Source organism: Esox lucius, chromosome 24, assembly GCF_011004845.1.
Source record: "Esox lucius isolate fEsoLuc1 chromosome 24, fEsoLuc1.pri, whole genome shotgun sequence".
In the NCBI taxonomy this organism is placed as follows: domain Eukaryota; kingdom Metazoa; phylum Chordata; class Actinopteri; order Esociformes; family Esocidae; genus Esox; species Esox lucius.
The window spans coordinates 10350810-10369061 of NC_047592.1; the positions used below are offsets into that span (position 1 = coordinate 10350810).

Below are 18252 nucleotides of genomic sequence, written 5' to 3' on the forward strand. Positions count from 1 at the left end.
AACACCACGAAACATCCACAGCCTCTCTACACCTTATTCTATGGCGAGTCGCCCATCCTTCAGAATGTCACTTGTCTCTCCAAACAGCCCAGCAACAACAAGGGCCCCTTTGTAAAGTGGCTGTCTGGCCACCGGGGGAACTCGCCATCTACGCGTGGACCCGTGTTCCCCACTTCAAACCGCTGTCGTCAACCTCCCCCGAATGGTCGAGCTGACAGGGTGATGGAGAGTGGCAGTGGAGGGAGACAGAGGTACTTCTTGTTTGCGGGGGCCGGGTCCAGGTTTTGCGCCGCGAGCAAAGTCCAAACATGCTCTTCGGTTTCCCTCCAGTCTGACCTTCGTTTTCAGCGCAGGGTGTGGTGGGGAGGGGAGCGGGGCCAATGCCCTTATAGTCCTTCAGAGGGATGTTATCTGAAGCAGGGATTCCCAGGGCTTTCTGGTGGGGGGGGGGGGGGGGGGTGCTTATATCATTTTTACCCATATCAAAGCGTGTTTCATGTGTAACTAGATTGTTTATCTTTATCATTTCATTTTTTTGGGATCTTTAATAATATAAAGGCCATTTAGATGTCTAACGCAATTCAGTTTTCTCATTTAACAGAAATTGCGTGAACCAAATGTCAACAACCATGAAATGACACAGGGTAGTTTTGCTTGCCCATGTCTGCTATTGTTTGTTTAAAGAGAGATGATCATATATCGTAGTGACACCAGTAGAAGAGTGCGTCTTTTCTATTTGACCAATACAAATTTAACATTTTAGAAAAGGGGAAGAAATATATATTGTGTATGAAATGAGAAATATGGAGCCTTTCTGTACAAAGGTTGGGATATCCTGATCTAGAGCTGTGCTGATATACAAAGTCAAAACAGGCATCGCAGAACATCATTTTTTTTTTGTCAGACTTAATTGAAATCTTAGAATATGACTTTCAATATTTACCTGCATTATTTATTTATTTTTTACCCATTTTGAAATGTAGGGTTGGTGGATATGTCTCATGGGTTAAGAGTAGGTGTCTTCTTCATGGTTATCCTTCTGTAATGTGTTTGTAGTAATGTGCATCAGCATATATTCTTTTTTTTTCTTGCTAAATGTAAACTTTATTCAGACATTAGCAGCAGTTTAATGAAATGGATTTCCCCCAGAAACACCTGGTCATCACCCCCCTCCCCCACCCCCCACCCCAGGCTCTTTGTCGTCTCTCGGTTACGCTCTGAAGCCGATTACATTGCACGGTGTCTAATGAAAGCTAATCCTGTGTCAGGCTTTAGCACGGCACTACAACCAGTGAACTAACAGCTTCAAGAGGGCGTTGTCAGCTGGCTGGGCTTTGTAGTGAAGGAGTTGTTGTAGGTGGGGAGGTACTTCAGTTAGGAACTGGAAAGGTCACGCTGTAAAGAACATGGCGACATCTGTGTTTAAGATGGCACTGCTCTGTAGTGGGCTGCTAAAAACATGGAAAAGACAGTCAGTACACAATAATATCTGTGTTTGGTATAGTACAGTGTGTAATACATAGCGATTTGTGTGAAATGTTTTCCCATAATGGCGCCGTGCTAGAAAGCCTTCATCTTCATTTCGAGGCATGGGTGTGTGTTTGTAAAGTGAAAGGTCTGGAAAATATGTTTTGTATTGGTGGAGTGGCTCTGGAACACTCAGATTTAAAGCAGAGCAAGGTTTGAGCGAGGTTGTTGAGCGCACCACCGGTCTGGATTGGAGAGTGCTATGTCGAGATTGGCAGAATCAGCCTTCACGCTTTAAAAAAATGTAATTCAGTTTCAACCAGCGTTTCAAAATCTGTCTTTCTGAGGCCACCAATGGGAGAGTTTTTCAACACTTGTGTCTGCAGAGGAGGTATTTTTAACAATTAATTAAATATGAATGTGCTTATCATAGAAGCCTGTGTGAGGCGGTCAATGTCAAAAGCAGTCTTATTCAGGGAGACCTGCCTACATGACTGCACTGACTTCCCCAGCCCCTTTCCAGTTCCCTCCCTTATTTTGGGTTTGGAAAAAGGCAAGCTACTTCAGCAACTCCTTCAAGACTATTTTCGAGGTGACATATTCAAAGCAATAGTCTCAACTCCCCAGCTTCCATATTTTACACAGGGGTCAGGGGTCGTTCCATAAGGATAATACTCTAATACTATAAGGATAAATTGCAGGATCAATAACTGAACAATTCCATTGTAAAATTGTCTCATCTTGTTACAACCTATAGATATAAGTGTGTAGTTGACAATTTAAAAGTTCCAGAATGTTACCTATTGTTTAGGATGGTTGCATGTTGAGTGTGGTCTCAACTAGTCAACATTGTATATGCATCTTGATAATTATTTTATGACATTTTAGCTTAGCCACTTCACCCATTTCTTCAGACATAGTCCCCTGTTGACATATTCAAAGCACAAGTCTTAAAAAGTTCCAGAATGTTACCTATTGTTATTTTAGGATGGTTGCATGTCAAGTGTGGTCTCAACTAGTCAACATTGTATATGCATCTTGATAATTATTTTATGACATTTTAGCTTAGCCACTTCACCCATTTCTTCAGACATAGTCCCCTGTTGACATATTCAAAGCACAAGTCTTAAGTCCCAAGCTTTCATATTTTTCACTGAGGTCAGGGGTTGTTCAATATTAATGAATTGAACATTTTCAAGGGTAATTTGCAGGATCAATAACATCAAAATTCCACAGTAATATTGACTCATACTGTCATATCTTGTAGATACAAGTGTCTAGTAAATAGGTTACCGGGTTGGAATGGTTACCTATTGTTGTTTTTGTTGCATTGTGCATTTAGGGACATTTTATTGTGTGGGTTAAGAGAGGTCTCCTAGAGGCCCTATTGGGTTGTAATGGTATGATTATCTGAGAACATTAAAATGATGTTGTTTACCTTTACAGTTCTTATGCTATGTCATAGCATGTTCTAAATCATCTATCAATATACAGCAGGAAAAAATGAGTTAAAAGATTTTTTTGTGGAATAGAGTTAGGGTTAAAATTTAGAGAGGTTTCCAAGAGGCCCTATTGGGATGTAAACGGATGATTATCGGACAACAAAACAAAAAATGTAACTTTAATTCACACTTTACATTGTATATAATAGCAATTTCTACACTAAACATCAAACCTAATTTAGTGAAAACACAGTTTAGACATATTTTTAGTTAACTTTGTAAAACAGCGTGTAAGTGTAGTTATTTTCACTATATTTTTCATAATATAACACATATCTACAGTTGTTTGTAATGTATATGGATTGTATCTATTAATTTCCTATAATAAGGAAATCAATTCCCACAACAGATGAAGTGTTATAAAAAAAGTATCTGTATTTTTGGTCCATCTGATAGGGCCTCTGCTACCTACCACTTATAGTTTGAAATGATCATAAATCCCAAAATAAATGACATAACATTGTAAAACTGCATGCAACTAACAGGAGAATTCTAAGGAACATGCTGGCCAAGTTAGAAAGGTCTGACAGCATCAGGTTATGAACATTTTGTATCCACCTTTGCAAATTGTCTTCAAACATCAGATGGATGAACAATCATGCAATCTACCAAGATTATTTCCCAGTTTGAGACAAAAACTAATTACCATGGAGAGAATGAGAGAGAGAAATTACTAGCTACCTCGCTATGATCCCTCAAAGACTGAAAAAAAACTATAATTCTAAATTTTTTTAGGTATTGCTTTAAAATAGGGGCCTCTAGGCTACCTGCCTCCAGTGTTTTCGTAATTAAATGTAACATTTTACAGATTATAACAAAAATTGTGGCATTGAAAATGGAAGAGGACAGTGATAGCCATGTGTTAATTTATAAAAAAATATAAAATTGAAATATTTATTCAAGAAGAGAGAGATTGTAACCTACAATACTGAGAAAGAGAGATTCAGCTTTATTAGCATGACAGTTATTACAACCGTATTGCTAAAGCTAGAGGTACAATAACAACAGGAGACTACACAGTAGCAGCACCATTCAAGGTGACATCAAGAACAACAATAACCAGCATTGTCAGAAATATTCAGCAATAACAAAATGCTCAGAGTGAACAACAACAAGTGCAAATGAACAAATAACAGTCATTACGATCATATTGCAAAAGCTATTTATTTTTAAGTGTATCTATTGTTGGTGTGTGTCCCACGATGGCCACTGCCGCCGCCGCCTCGCCCACCAGTCAGACATTCCCCTCAGTGGTAGTCCGGTCCATCTGGGTGGACGTGACTTCTGACCGCCGTTCCGTGTGGGACGGTGTGACACGGCACGGTGTCCGTTCGCCGTAGGAAGACCTGTGGGAGACCCGTGGGTGACCTGGTCAAAACACCTTAGCCATGGGCGTCTCGTTCCAAAGCCACTGTTTTACTGTGATGGATTAGATGAGAGATAAGACTGAGGCTTTGCTGCTCTGTTTCCGTAGCAACCCCATTATACTTAAAAATAAAAATAAATTAGGTAGAAATGCATATCATACAATTGACATGTGTTTTATTTGTGTGCGATGTGGAGGATGGGATGGTTATTCAGCATTCTGACTACGTATTAAAATGGGTATTAAAATATTATCTTTTGTAATTACTCATAAAAACAGCCCTGTTTGAGTCAAATACCCCAGGGACGAAATGGTATTAAACATTAAGGCAATCAAAATTGCTATATTTCAAATGTAGAATAGTTTTAGAAAACATGAACAAATTAAACATTGATTTGAATACAATTCCCTGCTGAGTTGTGTGCCTTTTTTAAGAAAATGTTTATTGGAATATTTATGAACTGAAGTGCTTCGCACAAAGCAGCTCTAATACAATTAGTTTGCCTTGATATCACGATGAACTTCTAAAATAGGCTTGTCCGAATGTCATGCCTTTATGGAGAAGTTAGTTATTGACATTCTAGCAGCATTCCCCTAAATTTGCATCCTACTTTTCCTCTGGAAGTGTGTCTGTGTCTGTGTCTGTGTCTGTGTCTGTGTCTGTGTGTGTGTGTGTGTGTGCACATCAATTGGCACTGTCCCAGGAGTAAACCGCCTCACCACAGACCACATTCAGCTAATACGTAGAATTGTCTAGAACTTGCTTTCTGAACGTCTGAAGCTTGCACCTGTAACGGTGTCACAATCGCACCATGAAAATTGACATTCAGCATCTGTTTTTTAATTAGGGTCAGGCCTTAAAGGAGATATTTGTAGCGACTTTTACGACTCTAGACAGTCTTGGCATCTAACCAGGCAGCAGGTAGCTAGCTTGGTAATCTAGTTGACTTCATAAAATGTGTGATTTGGAATTATTGTTATTGCAGTAATTCCAAATCACAGCCTCCTGTGATATGTAACTACAGCCAGACAAACAAATCATTTCTGGAAATGCAAGACTGTGCTAGTATAACAATCATAAAATGCATAACAACTATGCTTATAAGTATTACTTTGTTGCTGTGTCATGTAACTTCATCACCAAAAGCCCATGCATTTTTAAATGAGACTGTATACTACAACCGTAGTATGTTGTAGTATACAACATATGTAGTATACTGTAACAGTAGTAGTATGTAGTATACAGTAGTAGCTGCTTGTTAGTGTTGCATTAAAGAACTGACACAAATATGTGTGACATTATGAATAGCGGTGAATTCGACCACATGACCGTGTTACCATATGAGCCGGATGAAAAGCTGACCCTTTTTCTTCTGGGCTTTCCTGTACAACCCAGTAGCATAAAGCACAGAACAATCCTGTTCCTGCTGTTCTACAAACAGAAAGCACACCAGTTACTACAAAACCCACTCGTTATTTTATGTAGATGCTAACAATGGACGAGCCGTTGTCTGCGAGCAGTTGTCTAAAAACGACCCTTCACTACTGGCCTTGATAGTTGAAGGCCCTTTGATACCCGGCTGCTCCACCACTGACGAGCTCATTTGGTTGCTATGAGCACCGTGGTTCTTGTACTTCATATCCATATTGCACGACATGGAAAATCACGAGGGTTTCCTTGTTCCTGGTTATGTGTGTTTGAAAGGTCAAGAGGTGCAACCATGGAGTTTCCCCCGAGACGAAACCGCGTGCCACTTGCGCCCGCCGTTGCGTACACACGTGATGATGACGAAACGTGGGCCAAATGGCAAAATCAAATGTGAATCAACTGTATTAATTTAGGGGCGGGTTGAAATATACAAGGTAGGTTGCTGTTGCTAGCCCATTTGATTTGGAGATTAACATTAAGCTTAATTTATTTGAATATGAAATGCGTGCAACATTCTATACAGGCTGTACTGGAACTGTATAGAATGTCATACGAAATGCAGTATTCAGTAATCATCAAAAATGCTGTTGAGTTTCTTGATTACCTAAGTGTGAGGTCGATTTAACAACTGATCAGATAACTGTTAAATAAAACCACTGTAATAATTTATCACAGTTGTCACTTAATTTTGGCCAGTGGTTAAAGAAACTAGAGAGGAGTTAGTTAACCCAGGCTGACTGGGTGCAACTCCAGCAGATGTTTGTTAGAATCACTATCCCTCAATGTCTCAGGCTGTCTTCACTTTTAGATCGCCCGTGATTGAAAGTGGCGGCCGTGAGCCGAGAATTAAACCTTCCCATATTATATTCACACGGTGCCATGCATTCTGTGAGGGGACTGTGGGCGGGTTCGAAATAAGAAGGGCTCACCTCCGAATTTATTACACCTTCATCCTATCTACAGATTGCATCTCCTTGGAAAACTGCTGACTTATGAATTATGGATTGGCGGCTTTGTAACTGTTTTAAATGAGGCTGGGGGGTGCCGAAAGCTACATGGAGGGAGCACAGATTACGGTTTGAGGCCGGTCCGTAGGGAAACCACGGTCATTTATCCCGGGTGCGTCCCAAGTGGCCCATTTTTCCATATATGTGCCCTGGACAAATGAAGTGCACTTTTAGGACATGAGATGTGATTTGGGAACCCCAGTGGTTCAGGAACCACAGCCCACTACATAACTGACCTCCATCCACACACATACTCTCGATACATTTCTGTATCGAGAGTATCCTGATGTAACCGTTTTGCCGACCGAGCCGGTCCCCATACCAGCGACCCTGTGAGCACAGTGTTGCCTGTCACGCGCAAACTACAGTTACCATCACCCTGAAAAAAGCCACAGTCTTTGAGGAGCGTGAGAAATACTTCAATGTCCCAAATGAAGTGACGAGCCCCACTGAAATGCTATCAACGGCGACTGCTAACTGACTAGCTATTTCACTGACACAAAGCCATTTAATATCCTCTGGCGGTAATGCGATTCTCATCGCTGTCAAAACCTTTTCAGTCGTCTACGAACGAGGTGTTCCTCAGTACGCACTATCATACCCTTTCAGTATTGTCTTCCAGTGAAGTATTCCCATTGCTACGAAGCTCTTTAAATATTTCCTACCAGAAATGTATTCCCCTGTACGGTCAAATCCTTTTAATTTTGCCGTAGTTCATTTCTGGATAACTCTTCCTCGATGGTAGTAGCACCGGATAAAGGAAACCTTTTTCTTTAAGAACTGGCGGCGTGTTTCTTTTTCTTTCCTTGATGAGTCATTTCTAGACTCTTGATGCCTTTGATGAGAACTTAGAGGTAGGATCCACTTACACCACTACGGTCATGTTGTGATTCGCCATTGATTTTCTCTGCACATTCGCTGGAAAAGGCCACCGCAAGGCTTTGATGTGCAGTGGGGTACTGCGGGAGGGGAGCATCAGTCCCGGATTCTGGTAGACATTTGTCCACTCCACTCGCTGAGTGCCTTCTTGGCACTTTGACACTAAGCTGTCTGCTTCTGCTCCAGTAGGCTGTAGAGCTCAAGCGCGGCAACAGCGAGTGAATGAGTTTGGGGGTAATTACTGGAGCATAGGGACCAGGTCTGCCGAATGGCTCGGGGTTGTGAGCCCCGAGGGTTCGTTTCATGAGTCACCAAAGCCGCGCAAACATTGGTTCAGGTCTGAGATCTTGAAAGATGTGAATTTCTATATTGACATCTTCCAATGGTTTCTTTTCAGCCGCTACGTGTGGTTCAAGCTTTGCGTGAAACCATGTAGGGATGTCGCATTCTGATGCCGATATCAGGGCGTTAATGCATTGTATGGCATGAGGTACACGTTGCGTAGCTCCGTGTATTTATCTTTGGTGTTTGTGCAGAGGCTATCGGTGGTAAAAAAAAAATGCTGGCGTGGTGACTTGGGATGGAGAGGGGAAGTGCCCGCCAAAGCCTCACCCCCTCTCTCAGGGTAGAAGCCTGTTTCTGCCCTGCCAGCATTTTCTTCCCAGGTCAAATCCCATTGCGGTTTGAGAGGCGCTGTGCTCTGCAACATTTTACTGTCAAATCCTGTAGACCATGCCAAAACACTTGAATTAAAAGCCCATTTAAAATGCCTGTATTTCTTCTGAAAGTGCTTTTAGCGACATTATTTTTCGGATATCGTGTAACGTTGGAGTCAACAGTGTGCACGTGTCACGGTTATGGCAAATTACTTTGGCTACAACTTCTTTGTCTTGGTGCCTTGGGGCAAAAGTATTTTTTGTTTGTTGTTTTCTGCGTACAAGTCATGTGCTCTGTCAGCCGATATGGAGTGCCCGTCTTGCTCAGATACTCAGCCGGCAATGTCTGAGATGAAAGCTGATCATCTGATGATGATAGGGTAGCCACGGCTATGCTCTCTGATCTGAGACCCATAGAAAGTAGCTGTTTTCTGGGCCGGCTGTAAGCTGTAATGACAGTTAGTTGCCTAGCCGATAACAATGTTGGGAGCCTCTTTTTTTTTTCTGGTGTTTGCTTTGTTAATTTGTGTAATAATTGTTCATAGTAAAATGCTGATCTACACACTGCAAATACATTGGGCTTTCCGTGCGGATGTTTACACAGTCTATTTTTGTTATCAATTAATTCACTTTTTTCACCACTCAACCTGTCATTCTTTACATAGCTAGGCCTTTTGAATGTATTGTGTTCGGGATAAACACAACACTATGGAAAGTTTATATTGATCATGATACACTTTGTTCTGGAGAGTTACTTTAAAAACTGCAAGTGTTAAGCCCACCTGAAATCCAATTGCTATTTCCCAATAAATGATCAATGTATAACTATTTAAATTCTGTTCAACAATAAAAGAATGTCATATATATTGGAAAATGTGAGATATCTTTGCTTGACATTGAGCAGGTCATTGCTGTACACAGCTGAGCTGTATACAAGAGTTACTGCTACTGTCCTGGTTGTGACATGTTAAGGGAGAGCTAGCTCATAAAACCCATCTTTGCAGTTGGTGACAAAATATATTAAACATTGAAGTCAAATGGGAATATATGCTGGAATAAAAAAAATCTCTTGCTTTGATTTTAAGGAAGGGTAATTACACAAAAAAGCCCAGAAAATATAAGAAAAATAAAATTTCTCATATACAGCAGCAGTTTTCTGCAACTTATAAATTGACATTTGGGAAGTAGTAGCATCCGTGACTTAATAACCAGCCCATAATGTCAGATTTTAAGACGATTAGGTGTCGCAGACACAGATTAAGTCCTACTGCAGTCTGGAACAAAAAAAACAAGCTTAATCTGTGTCTGCGAAACCGGCTCTAGATGTATGTGAAAAGCAGATGTATTGGTAAAGGCATTAAACTACACAAAAGCTTTTTTTTTCTCTCTCTCTCTCTTTGATTTGTATCCAGAGATGGAAGTGGGCTTTGTTGTGGAATTTCTCTCTGTTCCTACTTCCATTAAGAGTTCGAATCGCATGACCGTGTTACCATATCACAGCTCACCAAAGGCTACGAGGGCTTAATGGGTAAGCTTGCCCTAACTGGTTGACTAGACCATTTCATCACCAGAAAGGTGGTCAGAGTTATTATTGGTATGTATGATGTGGTGGTTTGACCTGCGTTAGCATTGTGCTATGACTTTCTCATGTGATACAGTCTTCTGTAGTACCCTGTTGATTCCACATGGGTTTGAGACGAGTGTGGTACCTATTGCGGTTCCTGAATGACTGCAGCTTTTAGTCAGATGTCCCCAGAAGGGATGGACAAGAGGGAGATAGGAAGAGAGGGAGGTGTAGACACCTGCTTCTTGTTTAGTAGGCCATAACGTGCTCATTGGTCGGACCTAGTTGCAAGATATTGATAAATACAGTTTATTTCAAATACTGGCATAATGAATTTTCTGAAAGATCATATCGGAAGCTAAAAGATATTGTTACGCCCCAATATCTTCCATCTTTTCTTCTATGGATTTAGACGGCACTGTAAGCCTCCCACAGGAGCGACAGCTGTGTATTATATCCTCATAGGTCTCCCCTGTGGAACACAAAGCAAATTGCTGCCGAGTTGTATGCTTCTGGGAAAGGGAATCAAGTTCAAATAAGATGTGGCACATGGGAAATGTTTTGAGTCCCGATACATAATGATGGCGTTGATCAAGGCTCTCCTCCTACAGGATGAGCATAAGTTTGTGTGCACTGAAACCTGGTGCGTTTGGGGGCGTACAGTATTAGTTAAATTATTGTTGTTCATTAGAGACATGTCGTTTTTCAGAACAAGTGTTATGCTGTTAATGCTTTAGAGTTTTGTTTCATTGTTGTTGTTGTTGTTGTTTGGTAGTTGTAAAAAAAATTCTTGTCACTTGTTATTTGGACTCTGTTGAGAACGTGGTGTTGCATCACATGGAAAGACCTACCCCAAAATTTCAAATAAATATACTGGAGGAGCACTGGAGAAGAAAGCTATTTTACCAGCTGGACATGTGAGATATCTATTCTAGAAAGCACCACATTTTTATAGGCTTGAAAGGCAGTTGGTGAGCTGTACTTGTGTTTGTTAATGTAGTGAAAGTCGCATACTAGGGAATGTCATCTAATTAGGGTAATTTATCTAGAAAATATTCTTGCAATTGTGATTTTATCATTTTTTTAATTGGCCAACATTTTCAATTAGGCTTTTGTGGTGCCACATAATGAAGCATTGCAGTTTCAATGTGATGAAATCTGGAATTAGTTGCCGTTCCCTGGAGTGCCTCGAATAATGCATGAGAGATGGATAATGCATTCAAAATATGAGGGGGTGTTGTTTGAATAATGTATAGTGTTAATTCTCTGTGCAAGCAGGAGATGGACAGCATTTCTTTCTAATGGTAGAAATGGCAGTGATTGGAGCGAGCTCTCTTCAGCCGTGCCTGTTGCTTTCCTGAGTTAAACTCTTGTTTGACTTTTTTGCCAATCATGCACCCACTTTTTCACTGATTACCAAAAGACATTTTCCATTCCCACACTCCCACGCCATTGTGATGATGGAAACCCATACCACTTAAAGTCAGGTAGATGAAAACTGACGGTAATTGTAGTTGTGTAGTGTATCAACCTGGTTTCCTGACCCAGGACTGGGGTACTACTGTACTGGAGTTCTGACTCCTGAACAGTAGATTTTAATTCTGAGGTTAAAGGTTATAATGATCTTAATAGCGTTTCTCTGAATTAGTTGTATGTTGCCGTACATTTTGAATATAGCAAATTATTGGCCTTTTTTTAATTTGCTTTTAGCGTGTGATAAATCACAAGGGAATGTTCAGAATTCACATAAATGTTGAGAAATGTTTCTTCTTCTAGACTAGCTGTTGCCTAGTTACGTGGCAGGGAGCTGAGTAATGAGTAAATTAATAAAAGCTATCAGCTAATGGTGCCCAGCTTTGAGTCATTTTCTGTAGTCAGCCAGGCAGACAACCAGGAAGACAGGCAGGATCGGTTTAGGAGCATGTACCATTCCGAAGGGAAATTTTCAAGATAGAAATGTGCTGGATTTAATTGGATTTTTGTAGAATTTACAAATCAATAATTGACAATAAATGAGAATGGACTCAGACAGGATTGAATAGAGAATTATAAATGGGAGATGCTTCTTAGACCAAAACTTGGATGTCCATCTTCCAAAGGGATATGCCACAGGGGATTAGGCTGTTATTAATCACAATAGCCAATGTGCAAAAATCTTTGATGGGTTCTACAGTGCATTGGGGTTTTTTTCATTTTGTATTTTAAGTGTGTCCAACTGCTAGATTTACTTTTGTAACGACTAAGACTACCTTGCGAGTCCAATTCTAACTTCTATTATTTTCACTTGCATGCATGATATGTTGTTGCACAGCCTGCTAAGCAAATTGAATCTGAGCATTTTACATGCAGCAAGGATTATCGGTCAAGATCTTAATGTCCTTCTACAAGAGGTATGAAATGAATTACAAGGACTTAATTTATCTCTCTTATCAATGGCAGCGATGCAACAGGAGTTTTCCGCTTTGGAAGATTTACATCAACCATAAAAAAATTACAAATAAAGATTTGCAAGATTTTTTAAATGTTCTTTTATTTTTACTGAAGGTTTCCTCACTCAAAATGTGACATAATATCCAAAAACAGAGGAAAGTATTTTGATTGGCGCTTGAACTTAAGGATGTGTATAGTCACATTTTGAGGGGAAAAAAAATCTATTTTCAGTTTCCCTGAAATGTATGTTTGTGGCATCTTTAAAGCTGTCAACAACAGTATGGTTGATGCAGTCCATCAATCACTAATGAATTCCTGCGTGCACTGCTGAGGACCGACACACACACACACACACACACACACACACACACACACTGTACCCAAGAAGCAGCATACTGAGTTCTCTCCACCCCTGCTGGTATTTGCATGTAGCAGCCATGGTGGGAGGCTGGACGGGAGCCCGTGTCCGACAGCTCCATGAGAGGCAGGCGGCCTGCATGTAGACAGGCTGTCACTTTAAGCCCATGGCTAGAATGGCACAGCAGGTGCTGAGAAGTTGGGGGGCCTCTAGTAACCTTATCTCACGCATTCGCTGGGGTTTAAGGCACGCCCACGTGGATGAGCGGTCACTGTACAGAGATGTAAGAATAGGTTGACTTGACGGGCTTGTCAATTGTTTTAGTCAGTTTTTATGATAGCTGTCTGTTTTCGTTTTTTTCCATCTGTCATAGAAGTGTTGGATGCCTAAGAGATCTGTGCAACACACCAGGGGATTGAACTGAACCCGTCGTTATGACGTTTCCTATTCTTTCATTCATTCATTAGTACAGCCTGACGTGAAGGTGCTCTGATTACAAATGATGTCACCTTAGGGAAATCATTGCTATGGTCTTTGAGATTCAGTCAATGATGGCGTTCCGGTAGCTAATGGCAACTGGCGAAGCGCATTACTCTCTCGTTAGCAGTGACGCAGCTCTGGGATGTTAATTAATGTGACTTCATATATTCTGGGTTGAACAGGCTGGTGGCTATTTTGCGGTTATCCTCAATAGAGCCGTGTAAAGTGGTGCGTACATGTACTGTGCAGCTATTCATACATGATGGGATGATTGTGACGTGTTTTATATGATAGGATGATTACGATGTGGGTTGTGTGACATGGTAGGGGGTGACTGTACTTAGTCAATGAGCGGCATGCTTCCTCTTGGGCCAGGAAGGTGAACCTCTAAGAGGATTGTGTAGGCGGAAGCAGCGACAGACCAATTACTAACTAGGGACCGCATAATGTTAGCTTTGATGATTGATCATTATTTTCATTTCAAAGTCCTAATTGGTGTATGCTCAACCTTCAGTTTGTTTTCAGTTTGATATTCGCTGAAAGCAGATTTTTAGTACCAGAGAAATGGGAGTCTCTGAAACGAAGAAAGATTGATGTCTACAGGGTCCTATAGACTCCAGCCATACTGGGGATTTCTACAGGGTCCTATAGACTCCAGCCAGGCTGGGGTTTTCTACAGGGTCCTATAGTCTCCAGCCAGGCTGGGGATTTCTACAGGGTCCTATAGTCTCCAGCCAGGCTGGGGATTTCTACAGGGTCCTATAGACTCCAGCCATGCTGGGGATTTCTACAGGGTCCTCAGGTTGCCATGTTGCTGAAACGCCAACCATTTCATACATAAAATGTTTCAAGGGATTAAGAAAGTCTATTTTTTTTCAGACAGAAAGGAATCTAACTAACTGTCCCCCTCCCCTTTCTCACTCAGCTGTCCCTTTCCCACCTAGTCATCGGCTCACCGCCAAGGAGGTGTTTGACAACGATGGGAAGCCCAAAGTGGATGTGCTCAAAGGTCACCTGACCAAGGAGGGCCGCGTGGAGGAGAGTGTAGCCCTGAGGCTCATTGGAGAGGGAGCGGCCATCTTGAGGGCTGAGAAAAACCTGCTGGACATAGAGGCACCTGTGACAGGTCAGTTTGTGAAACACACAGGACATTGGTTCATCAAAAATATACTCACAGAGAACACAAACACACACACACACACGTTTTCATTGGAAACTGCTTAGCCTGAATACTGACATACAGCTGTGATTGGATGTTTCCCTCTCATTGGCTTGCCCTTACTCAATCTACCTTTTCCGAGTTCCTAAATATGTGAGTCACGACCAGTGTTTTAATGACAACAACTCAAGGCCTAGTGTCAGTTAAAATTGTTCACCCATTCTGACCAACAAGGCAGTGCTGTAGGTTCAAATGCCCTACTGTTACCGTACATCAACACTTTAAGGGTAAATTACTGTAATTTTATTTTACTGTTTGCCGTGTTGTGGCTTTTTTTGTACTGTATGATATTTTTATTGAATATACAAATTGTTAGCCAGTGCAGCATATTGAAACGTTCATTATTTTTGATTACATTCATTAGGATAAACTACATTTGTTTGTGTTTAAGTTATTAGTCATTTTAATTGGACTTGTAATTTTTCTCTGATTTCTGACACTTTGAGATACATTTTGGGACTTCTGCTAATAACAAACAATTGGTTCAAACGTTGCTCTGGACGTGTAAAGTTTTGTTCATGTGTGCCGGATAACATGTAGAATCACCTCAGTAAGCCAAGGAGCTCAAAGGCATGTGGTTTGGATGACACAGTGCAGTTCAAACATGTGAAGAATAAAGTAGGCTAGTGTGACAGTGTTTCGACGAATGTATGTTTATTGCAAATGTGTCAGCCCCTTGAGCTAAAGCCTAGGCTTCAGGCGAGGGGTTCTATTGGATTCAGCTGAAAGCCTGGCAGACACAGAGCCTTGCATGGAACTCAAACCCATGATTCCGTTAAAGGACAAACCCATGATATTATGGGACTCAAGCTAATACCATTAAGGTGATGATGGGAGATGGCAGGCTGCCTAGCTGTTGCCCTGCTGATTCTCTATTTGTGGCTGAGTGTTATAGTGCATGTGCTGTGAATGTGTCCACTGTCTCTGCCACAATCGCAAATCAACGCCATGTGAGGTGTCCACCTATTAGATAACGAGGGAGAGCGGGGCATTGGTTTCCTATGTGCTTGCTTAACGTGCCGTGACAAAACGGTGTGAGTGGCACGTTTGTGTCCGTCTCATTATATCGCGGTAGGAGCAGGTCCATGGAGAGCGTATTAACGTTACACAACCCCAGTAGGTTTCATTATGTTAGTGCGGTTGTTAATTGTGTGTGCTCCTCTGAAGCACGGGGGTTTTAAAACATTTAGAGAAAACGGTGCATTTCTAAAATGAAGTAAATTTATTTTAAAGGTTTGTAGGTTATGCACACATGGCGTAATTTAGTTGTTTCTTATTGTGCTCGTCGAATATGCTTGATGCCCTGTGATACTGTGTTTATGGCCCTATCCTGTTTTAGTATAGCAATGGCTCTCATTCCCCGATAATGGGAGGGGGGCGGGCCTGGGCCTGAAATTCATCATCGCTATCTTCCCGAAGAATAATTTCTGTGTGATTGGTTGTGAAGCAGAATGGAACGTGGGGCCCAGCTTGGTTGTGTGTTGTGAATCGGCCTGAGGGACAGAGGCAGGGAGTGGAGGTTAACGTGAGCCCCCTCTACCCCCGCCCCCCTGACCCTTATTCCCCTCTACCCCCGCCCCCCTGACCCTTATTCCCCTCTACCCCCGCCCCCCTGACCCTTATTCCCCTCTACCCCCGTCCCCCTGACCCTTATTCCCCTCTACCCCCGCCCCCCTGACCCTTATTCCCCTCTACCCCCGCCCCCCTGACCCTTATTCCCCTCTACCCCCGTCCCCCTGACCCTTATTCCCCTCTACCCCCGTCCCCCTGACCCTTATTCCCCTCTACCCCCGCCCCCCTGACCCATATTCCCCTCTACCCCCGTCCCCCTGACCCTTATTCCCCTCTACCCCCGTCCCCCTGACCCTTATTCCCCTCTACCCCCGTCCCCCTGACCCTTATTCCCCTCTACCCCCGTCCCCCTGACCCTTATTCCCCTCTACCCCCGTCCCCCTGACCCTTATTCCCCTCTACCCCCGTCCCCCTGACCCTTATTCCCCTCTACCCCCGTCCCCCTGACCCTTATTCCCCTCTACCCCCGTCCCCCTGACCCTTATTCCCCTCTACCCCCGTCCACCTGACCCTTATTCCCCTCTACCCCCGTCCACCTGACCCTTGTCCTATTCAGCAGCCATGTTATATGGCAATGACACACATGGGGGAGTCGTTTAAAGCATCGCTGGTTTTCCCCAACCACATTGTATCGATAGACACCGAGAATCTATTTTTCTTCTTTTTTTTTGCATTGAGGCAGTTAGATTTTGGCCCTGGCAGATATGTTTACTTCACCAGCCCACTAGCGTGTGTTAAGACAGGGCTCGGTACCGTGTCTTTCACATGCTTAAGTCAGGTATGAGCAACTTGTGATTTTTAGCATCAGAAAAATCTGCCAGGAATGTTTTCAAAGGTTTTCTGATGTTTACTTTATTGCTGCACTCTTTCACCTGGGCGCGGCAGTGCAGCTACAGCGTGTGCGCTGTGGAGTACCTGAGGGGAGAGTTGAAAGATTCATTTGTGCTGCGAAACACTTATTATTTTTTTATTATTTTTTTTAAACCCGGAAATCTCCTGAAGTGAGTGTTTCTGAGGAATTTACGTGCTTGGTTGTGTTTATTGTTTGAGTTGAACTGCAACTGCTAGCGAAAATGTAAATTAATGCAAAATAAAGCAGTATTGCTGTACAGAGACCTAACCATTGGGATATTATCATATTGTGAGGTACCACACAGTTCCCACACCATACACACACTCACACACACACACACACACACAGGAATGCAAACACACACTCGTGGGTGTTTCACCAGGCCAATTTTTATTTTGGAATAAAGCCATTGTTTCCCTCATCCACTGTTCAGTACCACTCCTTTTTCAATCTCTTCCTTCTGACAAATGTTCTGGCTGAATACTAAATATCCACCACCTGCCGGTCCCTAAGTCCCAGCGTCCCCGAAACACACACACACACCTGGTTTTGCCAGATGGCAGCTGGGTTATCATGGGGGCCACGGTGTTAGTCCGTCAGGCACCAGAAGTCTGCTCTGTGCTGTACCATACAATACAACCTGCAGCCACATATTGCTATTACATAAACACACTGCAGTAATTACTCAACGGTCCAAGCCGATGAGAGGAGTGGGCCCTCCGTTTACCAGACATCCATTCGGAGTCTCTCAGATACAATGCGTGAATGCTGAACAGGTTGCGAGCCGTGCGCCTGTATACTGTTTCCCTCCGGGCTCGAACTCTTCCCCCGAGACTCAGTGTGGAGCCCCCGGTATTTCACTGATCTGCTCCGGCAAATGATGGGCTTGTATCGGGTGTCCTCTCCTGCGGGTCCCACCGCCTCAACTCTGAGTGGTGGTCAGCCACCCACACACGTTTGCCTCTGCTGCTGTTACCTGACCGTAAATGTTTTTTTTGTTTTTTTTTTGTTCAGTAGCGTGGGGGTACGATGGACGGCAAGAACAAATCCTCGCTTGAGATAATGCATTCCCACCTACTCATCTTGTGTGGGCCGGCTTTGATTCTTGCCTTGTCGTGATTGCCGGTGTCTGTGCGAGTACGTGCATGCGTATTCGGGCGCATGCGTACGTGCCCTTTTCCGGTGTGTGTGTGTGTGTGTGTGCGCTGTGGTATAACCAAACCCAGACTGAAGTCATTGTGTCTGGTATGCATGTGTCCTTACTGAAGTGGCAGATTACTTGACAGCAAATGGGACCACTAATCCCGAAAAGAGATTGCATTTGTAAATAACAGTTTAATTCCTTGATTACATTGACACCAGGGCCTCAAATTCAATTTGTGCTTCTCCAGCCACTGTGGTAGGCAGTCAAAAATCTACCCAGCCACCCCAGTGTTTTACCAGCCAGTACAATACAAAACAAGTAGGTAT

The 18252-nt window shown here is 42.6% G+C and overlaps 1 protein-coding gene across 7 annotated transcripts in view; it reads left to right on the forward strand.

Annotated features, from left to right (window-relative positions):
- Window positions 1–18252, forward strand: part of LOC105029501 (serine/threonine-protein phosphatase 2B catalytic subunit alpha isoform) — a 69787-nt gene that overhangs the window by 20638 nt on the left and 30897 nt on the right. For all 7 annotated transcript variants that reach the window (XM_010902891.5, XM_020043508.3, XM_020043507.3 and 4 more), the window contains exon 2: window positions 14064–14264. In XM_010902891.5, coding sequence (XP_010901193.1) covers window positions 14064–14264 — 201 coding nt within the window. The remainder of the gene's footprint in view (window positions 1–14063; window positions 14265–18252) is intronic.